Source organism: Salmo trutta, chromosome 14 (assembly GCF_901001165.1).
Source record: "Salmo trutta chromosome 14, fSalTru1.1, whole genome shotgun sequence".
Lineage (NCBI taxonomy): Eukaryota > Metazoa > Chordata > Actinopteri > Salmoniformes > Salmonidae > Salmo > Salmo trutta.
The window spans coordinates 8,666,354-8,688,419 of NC_042970.1; the positions used below are offsets into that span (position 1 = coordinate 8,666,354).

At 44.7% G+C, this 22,066-nt stretch overlaps 1 protein-coding gene across 2 annotated transcripts; it reads right to left on the reverse strand.

Annotated features, from left to right (window-relative positions):
• Positions 1-1,925: 1,925 nt before the first annotated feature.
• On the reverse strand, positions 1,926-21,627 carry LOC115207338 (zinc finger protein GLI1; the record flags this gene model as incomplete). 2 transcript variants are annotated; one of them, XM_029774348.1, is given in 14 exon segments in its annotated part: positions 1,926-3,748; positions 4,311-5,471; positions 5,656-5,823; positions 8,877-9,130; positions 9,489-9,728; positions 9,935-10,247; positions 10,508-10,753; positions 11,217-11,381; positions 16,855-17,004; positions 18,308-18,445; positions 18,738-18,845; positions 18,983-19,130; positions 20,870-21,068; positions 21,538-21,627. In XM_029774348.1, coding segments are annotated over 14 exon segments (4,304 nt in total), but the record flags the coding sequence as incomplete, so codon positions are not given.
• Between the last annotated feature and the right edge of the window lie 439 nt (positions 21,628-22,066).

Below are 22,066 nucleotides of genomic sequence, written 5' to 3' on the forward strand. Positions count from 1 at the left end.
AGTAAGATACAGACATTTTTGACAGACATTTTGCATCCATCCCAAGTTGAACATGTTTATTTCTTAACTGGTAAAATATAGTACATTTGTATAAAATATGTCACTCGGCTGTTGTGTATATAGTAAAAGCTACCATTGTTGCTTAATTAAAATAATATTATTTTGCCAGCAAAACGTCTGATTGAATGGTGACAGACAGGTATCAAAACACACTACAGAGAGAAAGACACATATCCATGATAAAGTGTTGTTATAAAAACAGAACGTGTTACTTTTATTTTGAAAAATATCATACATTCTAAGTAACAGCAGTATCAAACCATTCACAGAGTCATCGCCGTGACTGTGATTATTAGTTTTGTGTAAAATGAATTGGTGCATCTTTTCTTTTTATTCATTCATTAATGTTAGTTCAAATCGTCTTTGGTTGGCCGGCAGTCTGTACACAGTTTTTCCAATCTAGCTCAAATGTCAACGGTTAGTCATGGATAGGACCAGGAGTTTCCATGATGACTAACTCTGGGCCCTAATGTTGTATTAACAACTACAGAACAGCACTAATCGTGACAAAGCAGGATTAAAAAGGCACCGATACTGAAATGAAAGACAGCCTCATAGGATCTAGTGTAAATGTGTGTAAACCTGATCTAGAATTACAAATCAAACAGATAGTATACTACTGTAAGATACTTTTCATTGTCCTCCAAGGTGACGTTTACGTGAAATCAAAGCCGCATAGGCCTCCTGTATGTGTTGGCCTCTTGGACTGTCACAAAGCCAAGGAGAGAGAACCGTCTGTCCTCTTGCCATGCAGTGCTGCAGTCAGTGCAATGCTACGATATGAAGTCGCGTCATGCGATATCAGTTCTACTGGTCATGGCTACAGACAGGCTGTCAGAGGTATAGAAATATCCTCTATGGAACGTTCCTACACATTTTTGTCAACCATGGCATATTGGGTGGACTGATTCTATCTCTATAGTCAGAGGGCCTATACACGTTAATGTACCTTAGATACACTACCTCAAACCAGTACACCCAATTCCTTATAAACCCGGTTGAACATGTTCAGGGTAAGTGAAGGCATTGTTAAGACCCTGTAAACAACAGTACGTACAGCAGGTGATGGGAGTTCGGTCCTGTGAGACAGTACTGCCCAAAAATATACTTTATGTTTTAGTTTATTCGGTGGTGCCACCTTTCTCTCTCTCTCTCTCTCCCCATCTCTATTTTATTCTCTGTACCTCTTATGCCCCATATATACATTTAGACAAAGGCACTTTTTATATTCTTCTCCGATAACTCGTATAATTGTAAAAGAGTGAGCTGCTTTAAGAACACTTAGCTAGTGTAAATGTGGAACTTGTATGGGGTGCAAACAAGCTCTCTGTCTAAAAACATGGTCTCTTTACTGTATAACACATTCAGAGTATGGAAGCAGATTCATGCCAAAAAGGCCTCTGCGTGAATACTGATATGTTATCATTATGATGTGTGTGTGTGTCATCACTATCATGTGTGTGTCATCACTATCGTGTGTGTGTGTCATCATTATGTGTGTGTCATCACTATGTGCTTGTGTCATCACTATCGTGTGTGTGTGTCATCACTATGTGCTTGTGTCATCATTATGTGTGTGTGTCATCACTATGTGCTTGTGTCATCACTATCGTGTGTGTATCATCACTATCGTGTGTGTGTCATCATTATGTGTGTGTGTCATCACTATGTGTGTGTGTTATCACTATGTGCTTGTGTCATCACTATCGTGTGTGTGTTATCACTATGTGTGTGTGTCATCACTATCGTGTGTGTGTTATCACTATGTGTGTGTGTCATCACTATCGTGTGCGTGTCCCTGACAGGAGTGTGTCCCTGGGAATATAGATGAATCTTCAAAGCACTCAGGTATCTATCAGTCATTGTTTTACATTCTTCCTTGGAACAGCTCTGTTTTCCTCAGTTGTCATTACATAAGAGTTAGGCCCTGGAATTCCACAAGCAGTCCACGACACAGACATTAGAGTTCCGTCACTGTCAACATTGTCATATACACAGCATATACATGTAGAACTTATTTACATCGCAGTACCCTCTCTGTTGCCCTAAAGAACCTCTATGACTGAAATGACAATCATTATGGTGATGATGTCATTACGGTGATGACGTCGTTATGGCGTTGACGTTGTTATGGTGATGACAGTCATTTCAGGCAAACAGTTCTGCGTCAAGCAATGGTTTTGGACCAAACAAAAGTTTTGATCCAAGCAACAGTATTGTACCAAGCACCAGTATTGTACCAAGCAACAGTATTGTACCGAGCAACAGTATTGATCCAAGCAACAGTATTGTTCCAAGCAACAGTATTATACCAAGCAACAGTATTGTTCCAAGCAACAGTATTGTTCCAAGCCACAGTTTTTCACCAAGCAACAGTATTGTGCCAAGCAACAGTATTGTACCAAGCAACAGTATTTTACCAAGCAGTTCCAAAGTCAGTCATCTTCTCGTGAGACAAGAGAACACAGTGATCAAGATCAGTAGGCACCTTTGGTTTGGTTTAAAGTCCTCTAAGGAGTAGTTACTATGTATCTGTCCATCCTGGCCAGGGACGGAACATATCTGTGTGAGGCCAAGAGAAAGGGGACATATTTTCAGTACCTTTACTTTATGTTAAGAGGTAAGCTAACACCAACGGGCTGTGGCCCTAGGGTCCACTCTAGGACAGTCTAGGTACTTGTACTACGACAATATCTTCAGTTACTTAGTCTCTTAAGACAGAGGGATGAGCCCCTCTAGTCAACTTTATGAGTGTGTTCGGGTTCTAAGACAGGGTATTTAGGTACTTGTTCTCATCAGCCAGAGAGGTGAGCATGGAGGTCATGTCCCCTACAGCCATGTTGGGGAGCACAGATGAGGGCAGGGTGGTGGAGGTCTGTGGGGTGGTGAGACGGGACGAGGTCTGGGATGAACCTCCATGGAGAGGTGGGTTGACGGGGCTGAAGGACGAGGGGTCTGGGTCATCAATGATGGAGGTAAAGTCTATCTGGGCATTATCCAGATCCACGTTCTCCAGAGCATTGGAGATGGGGGTGGACTCATGGGGGTAGCCCAGCTGGGCAGACTTGTTCCTCTGATGGTCCATATGGGTTACCAGGTGCCCCTGGTGCTGGTTGAGGCAGGGCCCGGTCTGGGTTGGGTCCTGGTGAGGATGGGTGATCCGTTGGATTTGAATCTGCTGCTTGTCCATGTCAGGGTGCTGCATGTGGATCTGACCCGAGTAATACATGTTGCTATTGTTGGAGGGAGAGAAGATCTCCTGATCGGTCTGAGGGCCCTGGACAGGGGGCAGTCGGACTGCTCTCCTTGTGCTGGAGGTAGACTGGACTGGGCTGAGGTGTGGAGGACTGCCCAGGTACCCTCCTTCTGGCAGGGACTGGAGGCTATTCTGCCTGATGAGAGGCTTCCGGCCCTGGGGTGGTCTAGGAACCACAGGGACTCCCATTTCCTGGCTGTAGCAGGACCCTGGCCGTCCAGGCAGGCTCATCATGGGGACCTCATTAGGTGGGATGGAGGAGCCGGATCCGGGGCCTCCTCGGCTATGGCCTAGGGGGATCATCAGGTTCTGGTTGGTGGAATAGCCTGGGAAGCTGGAGTCTGGGTTGGGGTAGAGGTTTTGTTGGTGTTGTTGCTGAGGCTGGTGTTGGTGATGCTGGGGACTAGGCTGCTGCTGCTGCATCATGGCCACCTGAGTCAAATCAAATGAGATCAACATTTAGTTAAAAGTGCTGTCATTAATAATTCAAGACAAGCAAGGAAACACATTATCTTCAGGAAATGTCCTTTGAAACCGCCACAAAACACTTTACTATAAAAGAGGGGGAATAAAGAGGAGAAGAAGACAGAGGGCGAGGGGAAACAGATTACAAAGGGTGAGGGGAAACAGAAGACAAAGGGTGAGGGGAAACAGATTACAAAGGGTGAGGGGAAACAGATTACAAAGGGTGAGGGGAAACAGAAGACAAAGGGTGAGGGGAAACAGATTACAAAGGGTGAGGGGAAACAGAAGACAAAGGCTGAGGGGAAACAGAAGACAAAGGGTGAGGGGAAACAGAAGACAAAGGGTGAGGGGAAACAGATTACAAAGGGTGAGGGGAAACAGATTACAAAGGGTGAGGGGAAACAGATTACAAAGGGTGAGGGGAAACAGAAGACAAAGGGTGAGGGGAAACAGAAGACAAAGGCTGAGGGGAAACAGAAGACAAAGGGTGAGGGGAAACAGAAGACAAAGGCTGAGGGGAAACAGTCACCTGTTGTCCTGTCATGTCCATGCTGTCTGACAGAGGAAGGAGTTTTCCCTCTGCTGCTATCCCACTCTGGTCCTGCTCCTGACCCCACAACAGAGCCTGCTGGGACTGCACATAGTTCCTCACCATCATCTCCTTCACATGCATCATTGGTGTCTGAGACCGGCCCCCAGGCCCCAGACCAGCTGACCCCACGATGAGGCCCCCGATTTGCTGCTGCCCCTGTTGCATGGAGGCCTGGTTCTGGTTCTCCATCCCTCCACCATGGAAGTTACAGGAGGGGTTAGTAGTCCTCATCATGCCTTGGCCAGGTTGCCCCTGCTGGGGGTAACTCTGAGGGGACATGGGTCCCATGGGCATAGGTGTCTGCCCTGGGTGGGGCCTCTGCTGTTGGTGTTGGTGGAGCTGCTTTTGGCAGGCGTCTGGGTTGGCAAGGGCTGGATGATACTGCTGCTGCTCTGGTTTGATGTTCAGATTCTGGTGGCCTCCATCTGGGCCTTGGGTGTACAGACTCTGCTGGCTGCTGTAGAGACCCTGTGTCTGGGTTTGGCCCTGCATAGAGCCCTGGTCCTGGTACTGCATCCCTGTCTGGAGGGTTCTATGAGGGGTCTGGACCTGACTGCTCTCCTCCCAGGGCCCTGCACCTCCATCGGGCCCTGCTTGGCCCAGGTGGGGGTAGTGTGGTTCAGAGGGGCTGAGCTGGCAGGTACTCATGCTGTACTCAGCCTGCTGTAGCAAGGTGCTAGACATCTCCTCTGGGTGGATGGGTCCCCCTTGCCCCATCTGGCCCTGGCCTGGTCCCCTGGTAGTACCCTGGTAGTGCACACCCTGCATGGACGTCTCTGTCGCTCGCTGATAGCCCTGCTCTGGGCAGCCCAGGCTGTCGTGGCTGGGTGATAACTGGCTGGAGGGACCCCCCATGTGGTGGTTCTGGTAGCCCAGGAAGCCTCTCTCTCCTGGGGGAAGCATCATGCCATGGTCCCTGGCATCCACGGTTCCACCATGTGCGTCCATGGCCATGGCCTCCATCATGACGTTCTCAGTGATGCTGGGTGGCCGCGGAGATAACATATGGCGGGTGATGTTGGCGTCTGACCCACAATGCTGCAGGGCGTTCCTCCGGCCCATCATGGCCAGGTTGTTCAGGCTATTGAAGCGTTGCACCTTGGGAAACAAATTCAAATCAACATTTGTTTTAAGTGTTTAACAAATACATGTTTCTACCTCTACTACTACTACTACTACTACTACTACTACTACTACTACTACTACTACCACTACTACTACTACTACTACTACTAATAATAATAATAATAATAATAATAATAATAATAATAATAATAATAACCTTGGGAAGGGCATGGGGGTTGCCAGTGGAGCGGACGGGGTCACTGGAGCGCCGGGTGCCATTCCCTGGGGCTTGGTGGGGGTAGATGACACCAGTGCCATACTCTCCCGTGTTGGCACTTTGTCTCCTGGGACCGCCATACTGCAGGAACGCTGGCAGCGGCTGACCCTGGGAATAATTCAAATAATAATACACTTTATTTGTATTAGGGAGCAGTCCAAATGTACACAATTGTTACCCCACAGGAAAATGAGGGAGGGTCATGCTTTTTCAATTTCAGTCAAGGGGAGGGTTTAGTATGTTTAACTCTAGTCAGGGGGAGGGTTTAGTATGTTTAACTCTAGTCAGGGGGAGGGTTTAGTATGTTTAACTCTAGTCAGGGGGAGGATTTAGAATGTTTAACTCTAGTCAGGGGGAGGGTTTAGTATGTTTAACTCTAGTCAGGGGGAGGGTTTAGTATGTTTAACTCTAGTCAGGGGGAGGGTTTAGTATGTTTAACTCTAGTCAGGGGGAGGATTTAGAATGTTTAACTCTAGTCAGGGGGAGGGTTTAGTATGTTTAACTCTAGTCAGGGGGAGGGTTTAGTATGTTTAACTCTAGTCAGGGGGAGGGTTTAGTATGTTTAACTCTAGTCAGGGGGAGGGTTTAGTATGTTTAACTCTAGTCAGGGGGAGGGTTTAGTATGTTTAACTCTAGTCAGGGGGAGGGTTTAGTATGTTTAACTCTAGTCAAGGGGAGGGTTTAGTATGTTTAACTCTAGTCAGGGGGAGGATTTAGAATGTTTAACTCTAGTCAGGGGGAGGGTTTAGTATGTTTAACTCTAGTCAGGGGGAGGGTTTAGTATGTTTAACTCTAGTCAAGGGGAGGGTTTAGTATGTTTAACTCTAGTCAGGGGGAGGGTTTAGAATGTTTAACTCTAGTCAGGGGGAGGGTTTAGTATGTTTAACTCTAGTCAGGGGGAGGGTTTAGTATGTTTAACTCTAGTCAGGGGAGGGTTTAGTATGTTTAACTCTAGTCAGGGGGAGGGTTTAGTATGTTTAACTCTAGTCAGGGGGAGGGTTTAGTATGTTTAACTCTAGTCAGGGGGAGGGTTTAGTATGTTTAACTCTAGTCAGGGGGAGGGTTTAGTATGTTTAACTCTAGTCAGGGGGAGGGTTTAGTATGTTTAACTGTCTTCGAGGTCCAGAGTTGAGTTTGAGGGCTACAGGTCTAGGCCATACAAAGATCACGCTCAGATGAGCACAGGGCGTGACTCCGAATGCATACGGGATATCTGTGGTTTGTCTGTATGACATTCAGAGGCAGTGCTACACACAACCTTCTATAGCTGAGGACACAAACACATGTACTTTGCTTGGGAAGTAATGTGTGATTCTGTCATTATGAATTGACGTTCAACAGACTATTAAACAACCTACTAACTTTAAATCAGTCAGGAGCAAGCCAGGTAGCCTAAGAAGGAACGAAAGGTAGGCTATATTATTATTATTATTATTTCAAGGCTTTAGTCTGCTATTTAAGAAATCAATGGTGTTTGTTACATGATACAGGCCGGCAGGAGCACTCTGCATTTCAACAACACATCAACAACAGCAATTCAACAACATGCCTATGCATTTTGCATTTAAGCTATATAAAAATAATAAATAAATACTTTGAATTTAAAAAATCCTTATTAGGCTATACCAGCGTTTCCCAAACTAGGGGTCGCGACCCCATGTGGGGGGTCGCCTGATATGACAATGGGGTGGCGGGAGAATTGCCAAAAATCGTGAAGAAAAAAAGATATACCAAAAAATATACATATTTTAATATCATCTTTGTCTATCAAAATTATTGCAATGTGGTTAACCTTAAAAATCAAAATTATTCTAATTTAAAAGATAAAATTAAACCAGAGTGCCCTTAGATCATGGGAAAAGGCTGCACTTGACTGTTGCACTTGAATCATTCCCACAGTGAATGGCCCGCTACGCTATGAAACCACACACTATTGAATCATTCCCACAGTGAATGGCCCGCTACACTATGAAACCACACACTATTGAATCATTCCCACAGTGAATGGCCCGCTACACTATGAAACCACACACTATTGAATCATTCCCACAGTGAATGGCCCGCTACGCTATGAAACCACACACTATTGAATCATTCCCACAGTGAATGGCCCGCTACGCTATGAAACCACACACTATTGAATCATTCCCACAGTGAATGGCCCGCTACGCTATGAAACCACACACTATTGAATCATTCCCACAGTGAATGGCCCGCTACGCTATGAAACCACACACTATTGAATCATTCCCACAGTGAATGGCCCGCTACACTATGAAACCACACACTATTGAATCATTCCCACAGTGAATGGCCCGCTACACTATGAAACCACACACTATTGAATCATTCCCACAGTGAATGGCCCGCTACACTATGAAACCACACACTATTGAATCATTCCCACAGTGAATGGCCCGCTACGCAGAGACTTTGATATTACCGGCCGCAACTGATATGGTGAAAATGTGTGGGGAGGCAGAGGCACAGAAACTCACATCAATACGTTTTGTAAGATAACACTGTTAAACTAAGTATTTATGCTACTGAAAGCAATCAACAGGGAACTCTGAACGACTCAAAAACTCCCCAACTTATGCTCTCCAAATGGACGTTAGCTGTGAGGGCCGAGATGCCCGTAAATTGACTTTAGTTCGCTCTACGTGTCGGGGGATTCACGAGGACATATTGTTCTGTTTCATGATTCCTGAGCAGTGTGCTGCGTGGCTATATTGATGAAAAACTGATTCCATGGGATCGAATCGTGGGCTTTAGCATAGATGGGGCTCTATCTATGGCGGGATAGCGGGCAGACCTCTACACTCTAGTTATGAATGTGGCTCACTCTACCATATGGACACATTGTATAATACACCCACTGAGCAAGAATGGATACACCGAGAGCAACCGGCGGCAAAAGAGCTGAGCACAGAACTCTTGAGATATACTGCAGCAGGTAACTTCCATTATAAACTACATCAAACCACATCCAGTGTTCACAAAACTATCTGGAGATATGTGATCAGAGCGTGACAATGTTCCCACTGAGGCTTGGTTGGTTATTGAGGGGGAGTTTTTGGAAAGATTTTTTTTCGCATTGAGAGTGGAATATAAACACATATAAGGAATAAGACATTAAGAAGACAAAAACAAGTGTTCACCTGGAACTCGCTGAGGAAGCCTCCTCTCCTCCTCGCCGTTCCTGGTCCCTGCTCCATACTGGGTAGTGGAGTGGGGGGTGGGCCGCCAGTGGCTGCTGCATACTTAGCCTTCAGGCTGTACTGCTGGGCTGGCGTTAGACTAGACATTTCTGGTAACCCTCCTCCTGTCCCACCTACACCACGGCAGGGTCCTCCTCTGCAGCTGGTCTCAGGGGGGAGGGGGTCACTTCCTCCCTGGTCAGAACCCAGGAACCCTGCTGGAAATGTTAAAAACATGTTGGAAATATAATGCTATAAACGATCAAAATAAAGAGACTAGCACACTCCATATGTAATCTCCCAGTCATTTATTGGGTATTTACCAACTTTTCAGCATCACTGTGTCTTCTTCCAACAAAGTATTTATTTCTGGGTGTGCGCCAGTTCATGTTTTCTTTATTCAAATAGAATGCTTACACACATTTTATTGTAAAACCAATTTTATTGTAATACTTTCACAAACATTATAAATACTACTTTGGAGTGCATTTTGTTTGTCCCTAAATACATTTAGGTCATTTTATAGACCATGGAACATGTTAGAATTACAAACAGCATCTCGTGTGAACCCACCTCCTCCTCCTAGCTGGGAGACGTCGCTGGAGCGCCGGCTGGAGAGGTAGGGGGAAACCATGGAAGAACGACGGCTCACTGTGTAGGCCGAGCTCATGCTGCTGGTGCCACTCCCCCTCCGGTCACTGATAGGACAGACCATGCCAGAGGATCCACCCCCCAGCTCGTGATTGGACAGTTCCATGACTCGGCGGTTGGAGAGGAGGGCCGAGGGAGAACACATCCCTCCCATCATCTCCCCTGGACCACATGGAGGAACAAAGCAGGACTTTTTTTTGTTGGTGTAATCTAGTGATACGTGTACTGATCGTACTGATTTTATCAAAATGAGAATAATTTGTAAGGATGATCAAGATGAAAACATGCATATTTGATCTAAAATCAAGTCAAGTTTCTTCAGTCCAGTACCTGGCAGTACCTTACTATCTGTCAATCAAGTGTAATACCTGTGAGTGCAGGCAGCTTGTTCCCCCCACCACAGCGTCCGGGCGGAGTTGGCCTTCTGATCTGTTTCAGCTTCTCTATCTTCAGGTTCTCTAGTCTCTTCAGGGCATGTGCTGACATGCCCCCCATCCCTGCCCCTGAGCCCCCTGCCTCGCAGCCTCCTCCTGCCCCTCCGTCTTCCAGAGCGGTCAGGTCCTCCAGACTGCCAGCTGCATTCAGGTTCATCTCCACACCGCTGTCGTTGTTGTTGGCGCTCCCCAGTGGAGAGCGCTCGCTACTGCAGGAAGACTGGCCACCCGGGCTGGGCTGAGACTTCTGGAAGAGGGGAGAAAAGAGAGAGCGAGAGAGAGAGAGAGAGAGAGAGAGAGAGAGAGAGAGAAAACATGTCACTTAAAACCCCAATCCACATGTTTTACTGTCAAAAACAACCCCACCACTTGTTTTTCTATAACTGCTGAGGGATGGGACACTCTAAAATTCATAGACTCATAGAGTCCACAAAATCAACATGAAACCATATTCAAAGGAATACATTGTTTATTTACAAAGACATGGACTCTCCAGTCTAAACTCACCAGAGTGCTCTCAGGTGCCAGCAGTTTGCAGTCCTCCCTGTGTCCAGTCTCCTCTTTCTCCAGCAGCAGTTCACCACGCTGTCCACCAGAGGTCAGTGATGAGCCAGGCAGCCGGGGCCCAGTGTCTCCTCTATGCTTCTTGGTGATGTGAGCCTCAGGGCCATGGACAGTCTTCACGTGCTTCCGCAGAGAGCTGGGGTCTGTGTAGCGCTTCGTACACCCAGAGATCTTACACACGTAAGGCTTCTGCAGAGGGATAGGAGGACACAACTCAGCACACATGATTACACACGTCAGACGGTTTTTATTTCAAAGTGATTTCTTAGGCCATCTGTCTTTCAAATAGTATTTCAGAAAACATTAGATACATCTGTGGTATAAATTATAGATATCGATGTTATTCATATTTTATTAATACATTTTTTTTTATTTAACCTTTATTTCACTAGGAAAGTCAGTTAAGAACAAATTGTTATTTACAATGACGGCCTAGCCCGGCCAAACCCGGACGACGCTGGGCCAATTTTGCGCCGCCCTACAGGACTCCCAATCACGGCCGGTTGTGACTTAGCCTGGATACTGATAGATTATTCACTAGTTATTTATAACAATTCATAACACAACTTAAATCTATAATTTGAGTGAACAATCCCTTTAAGCAGGTGAGGATGTAAGCAGTTAGTGTGATTGATTGATTTACAGCGTGTACCTCGTTGGAATGTGTGCGGTTCTGATGCTTGGCTCTGTCTGAGGCGTTGGAAAAGGCTTTGTTGCAGCCCTCATGTTCACAGACGTATGGTTTCTCCCCTGTATGAGACCTCAGGTGGGTCTTCAGGTTCTCCAGGCGAGAGTAGGCCTTATTACAGCCCTCAAACTGAAACAACAGGCATCTTATTACATACAGCCTTCCATCTGAAACAACAGGGATCTTATTACATACAGCCTTCCATCTGAAACAACAGACATCTTATTACATACAGCCTTCCATCTGAAACAACAGGGATCTTATTACATACAGCCTTCCATCTGAAACAACAGGGATCTTATTACATACAGCCTTCCATCAACAGACATCTTATTACAGCCAGGGGCGGAAATCCCGGGGGGGACGGGGGGGACACGACCCCCCCATCCTGGGAAAAATATGATTTGTCCCCCCCAATATATCACTGAAACATAACTATGTAATTTAAATAATATTAATAATACCCAATGAAAGCAATTGTGCTGATTATAGACACTTAATAGCGCGTTTTTAAGTTTCAAAAGATTGCGACCCCCCCACCCTTTTCCTCACAATGATTTGATCCACTGGCAAGGTAACAGAGGGGTCGTGTCTACTGTCTGAAAGGCACTCAATGAACGTAACTGACGTGAGGTTAATCCAGTCAATCGCGCACACACACTAGCTGAATATGCAGAGCTAGCGCGCAAATATTAACTATTAAGCTAGCTAGTACCTATTCCATTTATGTGGCCTCGTCAAAGATGGAATCTTTGCTATCGTCAATTTATTCCGAGATCAGCATGCAGATGATGTAAGTTAGTGCTTCAAAGTCCCTGTGATAAGGTTAGCGATAAACTGAAGTCCAAACTGAACAGAACTACACTCTCTTCTACCATTGTCTTAAATATATTTAATGGTCTCGTTGCAAAAGCTAAATTGTCGCAAGGGAACTTTTATTTATTTATTTTATTTAACCCGGGTAGCAAAGATTATAGCAAACACCACTGAAACGGAATTGGTGCTCGCTTGCTTTGCAAATTCAGCTATTGTTGGAAGCCAGCCAATATGAAAAACAAACTATTAAAATTACAAAAGGTTGCAGCATATGTTGTGTAAATGGTGAACTCATACAGCTGTCAACTCTTGTCATTTTAATCCGTTTCACATTTGCTAGCTACCTTTTAGATCGAAGCCCAAATAGAATGATAAAAGATAAGATGATAGAAGCCCATCTCCTACTGTAAATAACCTACACACTGTGTGTGTGTGTAGCCAGCCAGCCAGCCAGGTAGAAAAATGGCAGAAAAATAAAAGACGGACATCAGAGTATTTTTCAGTACACCAAAACGCAAAGTAAGAACCCTAGTAGCCTAATATCTCAAAGACTAGTTGATAAAATGTTCATAAGAAACAAATGAAATTCTAATGGAAATGTTTCACAATGATGTCATTAGGCAGAGCAGGCAACAGATGGCACACAGACAGCAGAGTTGGGGACAGATATGCAGGGACAGACTGGCAGAGACAGGGAGTCTCAGGTAAGTTTGTTGAGTCTTTGTTTGGCAACATTATGAAAGGTTCTCAATTTTTTTGACTTGTAAAATAGGAACATAATTGGAAAATGCCATGGATACCCCCACTCTCAACTTAAACTGGTGACTGAACTAAGATTTGTTAAAGGCAATGGTATTGCTGTTGTGAGTAGTTGTGTAGTTTTGGGTACCGGTAGTTAGGAGTACGGCAAACACCATATTTCTTTGGTTCCTCAATATACATTTACCATATTACAATGTAGGCTGTGTGTTACAGCACTTCTTTTGGTGTCCCCCTCAGGAATTGCTCTTGAGAAAATGTCATGTAATTGTCCCCCCCAAAGTTGATATCAGTTTTTCGCCCCTGATTACAGCCCTCAAACTGAAACAACAGACATATTACATACAGCCTTCCATCTGAAACAACAGATATCTTATTACAGCCCTCAAACTGAAACAACAGACATCTTATTACAGCCCTCAAACTGAAACAACAGACAATCTTCAAGCTGCATACTGGACCCTATTCCAACTAAATTACTGACAGAGCTGATTCCTGTGCTTGGCCCTCCTATGTTGAACATAATAAACAGCTCTCTATCCACCGGATGTGTATCAAACTCACTAAAAGTGGCAGTAATAAAGTAATAAAGCCTCTCTAGAAAAAGCCAAATCTCCCATTACTCTCAAAAAATGTGAAAAAGCTGCCTTCCTGAAGACAAACAATATATACGAAACGCTTCAGTCTGGTTTTAGACGCCATCATAGCACTGAGACTGCACTTGTGAAGGTAGTAAATGACATTTTAATGGTGTCAGACAGAGGCTCTGCATCTGTCCTCGTGCTCCTAGACCTTAGTGCTGCTTTTGATACCATCGATCACCACATTCTTTTGGAGAGATTGGAAACCCAAATTGGTCTACACGGACAAGTTCTGGCCTGGTTTAGATCTTATCTGTCGGAAAGATATCAGTTTGTCTCTGTAGATGGTTTGTCCTCTGAAAAATCAACTGTAAATTTCGGTGTTCCTCAAGGCTCCGTTTTAGGACCACTATTGTTTTCACTATATATTTTACCTCTTGGTGATGTCATTCGGAAACATAATGTTAACTTTCACTGCTATGCGGATGACACACAGCTGTACATTTTGATGAAACATGGTGAAACCCCAAAATTGCACTCCCTGGAAGTCTGTGTTTCAGACATAAGGAAGTGGATGGCAGCAAATGTTCTACTTTTAAACTCAGACAAAACAGAGATCCTAGTTCTAGGTCCCAAGAAACAAAGAGATCTTCTGTTGAATCTGACAATTAATCTTGATGGTCGTCTCAAATAAAACTGTGAAGGACCTTGGCGTTACACTGGACCCTGATTTCTCTTTTGACAAACATATCAAGACTGTTTCAAGGACAGCTTTTTTCCATCTACGTAACATTACAAAAATCTGAAACTTTCTGTCCAAAAATGATGCAGAAAAATGTATCCATGCTTTTGTCACTTCTAGGTTAGACTACCGCAATGCTCTACTTTCTGGCTACCTGGATAAAGCACTAAATAAACTTCAGTTTACACGGCTGCTAGAATCTTGACTAGAACCCCAAAATGTGATCATATTACACCAGTGCTAGCCTCTCTACACTGGCTTCCTGTTAAGGCAAGGGCTGATTTCAAGGTTTTACTGCTAACCTACAAAGCATTATATGGGCTTGCTTCTACCTATCTTTCAGATTTGGTCCTGCCATACATACCTACACATATGCTACGGTCACAAGACGCAGGCCTCCTTACCGTCCCTAGAATTTCTAAGCAAACAGCTGGAGGCAGGGCTTTCTCCTACAGAGCTCAATTTTTATGGAATGGTCTGCCTATCCATGAGAGAGACGCAGACTCGATCTCGACCTTTAAGTCTTTCTTGATGAATCATCTCTTCAGTAGGTCCTATGATTGAGTGTAGTCTGGCCCAGGAGTGTGAAGGTGAACGGAACGGCACTGGAGCGACGAACCACCCTTGCTGTTTCTGCCTGGCCGGTTCCCCTATCTCCACTGGGATTCTCTGCCTCTAACCCTATTACAGGGGCTGAGTCACTGGCTTACTGGTGCTCTTCCATGCCGTCCCTAGGAGAGGTGCGTCACTTGAGTGGGTTGAGTCACTGATGTGATCTTCCTGTCCGGGTTGGCGCCCCCCCTTGGGTTCGTGCCGTGGGGGAGATCTTTGTGGGCTATACTCGGCCTTGTCTCAGGATAGTAAGTTGGCGGTTGAAGATATCCCTCTAGTGGTGTGGGAGCTGTGCTTTGGCAAAGTGGGTGGGGTTATATCCTGCCTGTTTGGCCCTGTCCGGGGGTATCGTCGGACGGGGCCACAGTGTCTCCCGACCCCTCCTGTCTCAGCCTACAGTAATTATGCTGCAATAGTTTATGTGTTGGGGGGCTAGGGTCAGTATGTTATATCTGGAGTATTTCTCCTGTCTTATCCGGTGTCCTGTGTGAATTTAAGTATGCTCCCTCTAATTCTCTCTCCCTCTTTTCTCTTTCTCTCTCTCTTTCTCTCGGGGGACCTGAGCCCTAGGACCATGCCTCAGGACTACTTGGCATGATGACTCCTTGCTCTCCCCAGTCCACCTGGTCATGCTGCTGCCCCAGTTTCAACTGTTCTGCCTGCGGCTATGGAACCCTGACCTGTTCACCGGACGTGCTACCTGTCCCAGACCTGCTGTTTTCAACTCTCTAGAGACAGCAGGAGAGGTAGAGATACTCTGAATGATCGGCTATGAAAAGCCAACTGATATTTACTCCTGAGGTGCTGACCTGTTGCACCCTCGACAACCACTGTGATTATTGTTATTTGACCCTGCTGGTCATCTATGAACATTTGAACATCTTGGCCATGTTATGTTATAATCTCCACCTGGCACAGCCAGAAGAGAATTGGCCACCCCTCATAGCCTGGTTTGTCTCTAGGTTTCTTCCTAGGTTCCGGCCTTTCTAGGGAGTTTTTCCTAGCCACAGTGCTTCTACACCTGCATTGCTTGCTGTTTGGGGTTTTAGGCTGGGTTTCTGTTCAGCACTTTGTGACATCAGCTGATATAAGAAGGGCTTTATAAATAAAATGTGATTGATTGATCTTATTACATACAGCCTTCCATCTGAAACAACAGGGATCTTATTACATACAGCCTTCCATCTGAAACAACAGGGATCTTATTACATACAGCCTTCCATCTGAAACAACAGGGATCTAATTACATACAGCCTTCCATCTGAAACAACAGACATCTTATTACATACAGCCTTCCATCTGAAACAACAGGGATCTAATTACATACAGCCTTCCATCTGAAACAACAGGGATCTTATTACATGCAGCCTTCCATCTGAAACAACAGGGATCTTATTACATACAGCCTTCCATCTGAAACAACAGAGACATCTTATTACATACAGCCTTCCATCTGAAATAACAGAGACATCTTATTACATACAGCCTTCCATCTGAAACAACAGGGATCTTATTACATACAGCCTTCCATCTGAAACAACAGACATCTTAATACACTCCTCAAACTGAAACAGATTCACAATGTTTTATAACACCCATCAAATTGAAACACATGTACAAATATACATTATGTAGACTGAAAGCCAACGTCTGATTCAATCAGTGTCAGGTAGAGAATCTCCATAAAAGCCACATACATGCACTGTGAGTATACTACCAGTACTGTACCTCTCTCTCTCTCAAACTGATCTTTGAAACGTAATTATTTGATGAATTAAAAACTGAATTCAAATTCATTTAACAATCCATTTCAAAGGTCTGTTTGAGAGAGAGAGAGAGAGAGAGGGAGAGAGAGAGAGGGAGAGAGAGAGAGAGACAGAGAGAGAGAGAGACAGAGAGAGAGAGAGACAGAGAGAGAGAGAGACAGAGAGAGAGAGAGAGAGAGAGAGAGAGAGAGAGAGAGAGAGGAGAGAGAGAGAGAGACAGAGACAGAGAGAGAGAGAGAGAGAGAGAGAGAGAGAGAGAGAGAGAGAGAGAGAGAGAGAGAGGGAGAGAGAGAGAGAGACCAGGCTACAGTAAGTAGCATACTCACAGTACACTTATGTGGTTTCTCTCCTGTGTGCCTGCGCATGTGAACCACCAGCATGTACTGGGCTTTGAAAGGTCTCTGCTCCCTGGAACACTCCTGCCAGTGGCACACAAACTCCTTCTTCTCTCCGTGGATGTGCTCATTGTTGATGTGCTGTGGAAGAGAGAGATATGTTACTGCCATGTCAAGAGTGTTCAGTCTTTACCAGGATGCTGTGTTATGTGTGGCTCTCCAGGACCAGAGTTAGAGACTGTTACTCTAGACTGAGAGTTAGAGACTGTTACTCTAGACTGGGAGTTAGAGACTGTTACTCTAGACTGAGAGTTAGAGACTGTTACTCTAGACTGAGAGTTAGAGACTGTTACTCTAGACTGAGAGTTAGAGACTGTTACTCTAGACTGAGAGTTAGAGACTGTTACTCTAGACTGAGAGTTAGAGACTGTTACTCTAGACTGAGAGTTAGAGACTGTTACTCTAGACTGAGAGTTAGAGACTGTTACTCTAGACTGAGAGTTAGAGACTGTTACTCTAGACTGGGAGTTAGAGACTGTTACTCTAGACTGGGAGTTAGAGACTGTTACTCTAGACTGGGAGTTAGAGACTGTTACTCTAGACTGAGAGTTAGAGACTGTTACTCTAGACTGAGAGTTAGAGACTGTTACTCTAGACTGAGAGTTAGAGACTGTTACTCTAGACTGAGAGTTAGAGACTGTTACTCTAGACTGAGAGTTAGAGACTGTTACTCTAGACTGGGAGTTAGAGACTGTTACTCTAGACTGGGAGTTAGAGACTGTTACTCTAGACTGAGAGTTAGAGACTGTTACTCTAGACTGAGAGTTAGAGACTGTTACTCTAGACTGAGAGTTAGAGACTGTTACTCTAGACTGAGAGTTAGAGACTGTTAGTCACGTGCACTACCTGTCCCTAATGTATTAATATGCACTAGCCTCTCTTCTCCCTATTCACGTGCACTAGCTTCTCCTGTCCCTATTCACGTGCACTAGCTCCTCCTGTCACTATTCACATGCACTAGCATCTGCTGTCATTATTCACGTGCACTAGCTGTTCCTGTCCATTTTCACGTGCACTAGTTTCTCCTGTCCGTAATGTACTCACGTGCACTAGCTGCTCTTGTCCCTAATGTATTCACGTGCACTAGCTGCTCCTGTCCGTAATGTATTCACGTGCACTAGCTGCTCCTGTCTCTAATGTACTCACGTGCACTAGCTGCTCTTGTCCCTAATGTACTCACGTGCACTAGCTGCTCTTGTCCCTAATGTATTCACGTGCACTAGCTGCTCCTGTCCCTAATATACTCACGTGCACTAGCTGTTCCTGACCCTAATGTACTCACGTGCACTAGCTGCTCCTGTCCCTAATGTACTCACGTGCACTAGCTGTTCCTGACCCTAATGTACTCACGTGCACTAGCTGTTCCTGACCCTAATGTACTCACGTGCACTAGCTGCTCCTGCGTGTCAAACTCCTTGCTGCAGCTCTCCCAGTGGCAGTTTGTCTCGTAGATGACCTCTGGCTCCGGTTTCTCCTCCCTTTCCAGATCCTCCCGGCAGTCCAGCAGACCCAGCAGAGGATCCTGGGTACAGGTCAAGAGGTCAGGGTTCAACAACACCAGGACGTTCATGGTACTCACATGGCATTACATCAAGTAATGTAAGGGTAGCAGTTGTTAAAACACCACATAACATGCACACACAAACCATCTCTATCTCTCACAATGACCATCTCTCACACAGAAATTGTTAGTAAAATTATACTATGTTTAAAGTTGTGATTGAGTGTTGACTATGTAGTGTTGTTATGTGTGTGTTATGTGTGGTTGTGTGTGGTGTGTGTGTGTGTGTGTGTTGTGTAGTGTAATTTGTTACCTGTGTGCCATTGGAAGAAGGGCTGGCCAGGTCTCCCTCGGACCTCTCGTCCAGACATTTAATACTGATCCCATCCATCACACTGCCCAGTCCGGGTTCTGTCTTCAGCTACACACAAAAACATGTCAGGACTATTCAATTACATTACTGTCGTTTTAGAAAGTCTCTCCGTTTCTCTGTACGACTTGTCTTTAAACTGTCGAGCCCGTAAATAGGTGTCTCAAGACAATCATAAACAGTCTTACGTGTCCATGTTTGGGTGTGTGTAGTGGAGGGTTGTGTGGGGGTATTCTGGTGGGAGGTGCGTGGCAGGGTCCTGGGGTGTGTCCGCTGTACATTGAGCCATGTTGTCTGGACTGGTAGTTCATGGAGTTGGAGAGACCCATAGACGGACTGCCATACAGGAGACAAGACATATGGCTATTAAAAACAGATCACAGGTACTGATAAACATTCAACTGAATGGGGAATGATTATAAAACAATTGTATCATCTTGATGTCTATGGATATAACACTGACCACATAGAATAAAGCTGGTGATAGTTGATGAATTCCCAGATGACTCACATTTCAATACAACGTGACTATGAAGCCAGAGAGTATGTCTGTTATTGAGTTCTACTGTGTTCCAGTTCTATAGGGAATGTTCTGGAGATCTGACCTCATGGTCGGGTCTGTAGTACAGTACAGTATAGTATAGTACAGTATAGTATAGTATAGTACGGTATAGTACAGACCAGTATAGTATAGTACAGTACAACACAGTACAGTATAGTATAGTACAGTATAGTATAGTACAGTACGGTATAGTACAGACCAGTATAGTACAGTATAGTATAGTACAACACAGTACAGTATAGTACAACACAGTACAGCATAGTATAGTACAGTATAGTACAGACCAGTATAGTACAGTATACAGTATAGTACAACACAGTACAACACAGTACAGTATAGTACAGCATAGTATAGTACAGGATAGTACAGTACACTAGAGTACGGTATAGTACAGTATTGTATAGTACAGTATAGTATAGCACAGTATAGTATAGTATGGTACAGTATAGTATATTACAGAACAGTATATCACAGTATAGTATAGTATAGTACAGTGTAGTATAGTATAGTATTGTACAGAACAGTATATTACAGCATAGTATAGTACAGTATAGTACAGTGCAGTACAGTACAACACAGTAGAGTATAGTATAGTACAGTAGAGTACAGTACAACACAGTACAGTACAGTATAGTACAGAACAGTATATTACAGTATAGTACAGTATAGTGTAGTAAAGTACAATGCAGTAAAGTACAGTATAGTATAGTACAGTATAGTACAGTATAGTATAGTACAGTATAGTATAGAAAAGTACAGTATAGGTACAGAACAGTATATTACAGTATATTACTGTAAAGTACAGTGCAGTAAAGTACAGTGCAGTATAGTACAGCACAACACAGTACAGTATAGTACAACACAGTACAGTATAGTACAGTATAGTACAGTACAGTATAGTACAGTACAGTACAGTATAGTACAGTACAACACAGTACAGTATAGTACAGTACATTATAGTATAGTAGAGTACAGTACATAATATTACAGTATAGTACAGTATAGTATAGTACAGTATAGTATACTATATTTTTAGTATAGTGTAAGGCTCTAACCTCATGGCACAGACAGACAGATGTCCATAGGAGGAGCCTCCATTGGGTCTGTAGTATAGTACAGTACAGTAAAGTATAGTACAATATAGTACAGTATAGTACGGTATAGTACAGTATAATAGAGAACAGTATAGTACAGTACAGTCCAGTAAAGCATAGTATAGTACAGTGCAGTATAGTACAGTATAATACAGTATAGTACAGTATGGTATAGTAGAGTATAGTACGGTATAGTATTGCACAGCACAGTATAGTAAAGTACAGTATAGCACAGTACAGTATAGTACAGTATACTATGGTATAGTACAGTACAGTATAGCACAGTATAGTACGGTATAGTACAGTATAGCACAGTATAGTACAGTACAGTATAGTACAGTATATCCCAGTATAGTACGGTATAGTACAGTACAGTATAGTATAGTGCACTATAGTTTAGTATAGTGTAAGGCTCTAACCTCATGGCACCAACAGACAGATGTCCGTAGGAGGAGCCTCCATCGGGTCCACAGCGTGAGTTGACAAATGCCACCAGTGAGTTAGGAGAGGTCCTGATGACCGTGTGGAGGTCCATGCTGGCGTCCGACAGAGGAGAGATGGACAGAGCACGCTTCTTACTCAGCTTCAGCATGGAGCGAGGCGTGGAGAACCGCGAACCTGAGGGAGAGAAAGGAGGGAGAGGGGGAGGGGGGTTGGGGGGGAGAAAGGAGCAAGGAGGGGGGAGAGAGGGGAGTGGGGGTTTGGGGGAGAAAGGAGGGGTGAGAGAGGGGAGTGGGGATTGGGGGAGAAAGGAGAAAGGAGGGGTGAGAGAGGGGAGTGGGGATTTGGGGGGAGAAAGGAGGCGTGAGAGAGGGGAGTGGGGATTTGGGGGGAGAAAGGAGCAAGGAGGGGGGAGAGAGGGGGTGTGGGGTTGGGGGGAGGGGAACAGCGAGGAGGTAGAGAGAGAGGGGGAGGGACGGGTAGCAGAGAGAGAGAGAGGGGTTTGCAACAGAAAACATTTTTAAGCGTTTTGCAGCGGAAAACCAAATTTGCATTTCTCATTAGACAAGTCCAGGTAGTCCCTCCCTGTTTCAGTCCTTTTTCTTCCATTTGGTGCCTAATGAACACAATCCAGTTATTTTCTTACCGCCTCCCATGTGGTCTGATCCGTGTCCGTGGGGGAAGCCATAGTGGGATGACATGAGGTTGTTCTGACAGTAGGGGGAGCTGTTAACACCTGGATAAACACAGAGAAGGAGAATAATCACATTATTACTGGCTTTAGGTCATTCTGACTGCTTTAGGACATGGTCATTCTGACTGCTTTAGGACATGGTCATTCTGACTGCTTTAGGACATGGCCAGTATGACTGCTTAAGGACATGGTCATTCTGACTGCTTTAGGACATGGTCATTCTAACTGCTTTAAGGGATATGGTCATTCTGACTGCTTTAGGACATGGTCATTCTGACTGCTTTAGGGACATGGTCATTCTTAATGCTTTAGGACATGGTCATTCTAACTGCTTAAGGGATATGGTCATTCTGACTGCTTTAGGACATGGTCATTCTGACTGCTTTAGGACATGGCCATTCTGACTGCTTAAGGGACATGGTCATTCTGACTGCTTTAGGACATGGTCATTCTGACTGCTTTAGGACATGGCCATTCTGAC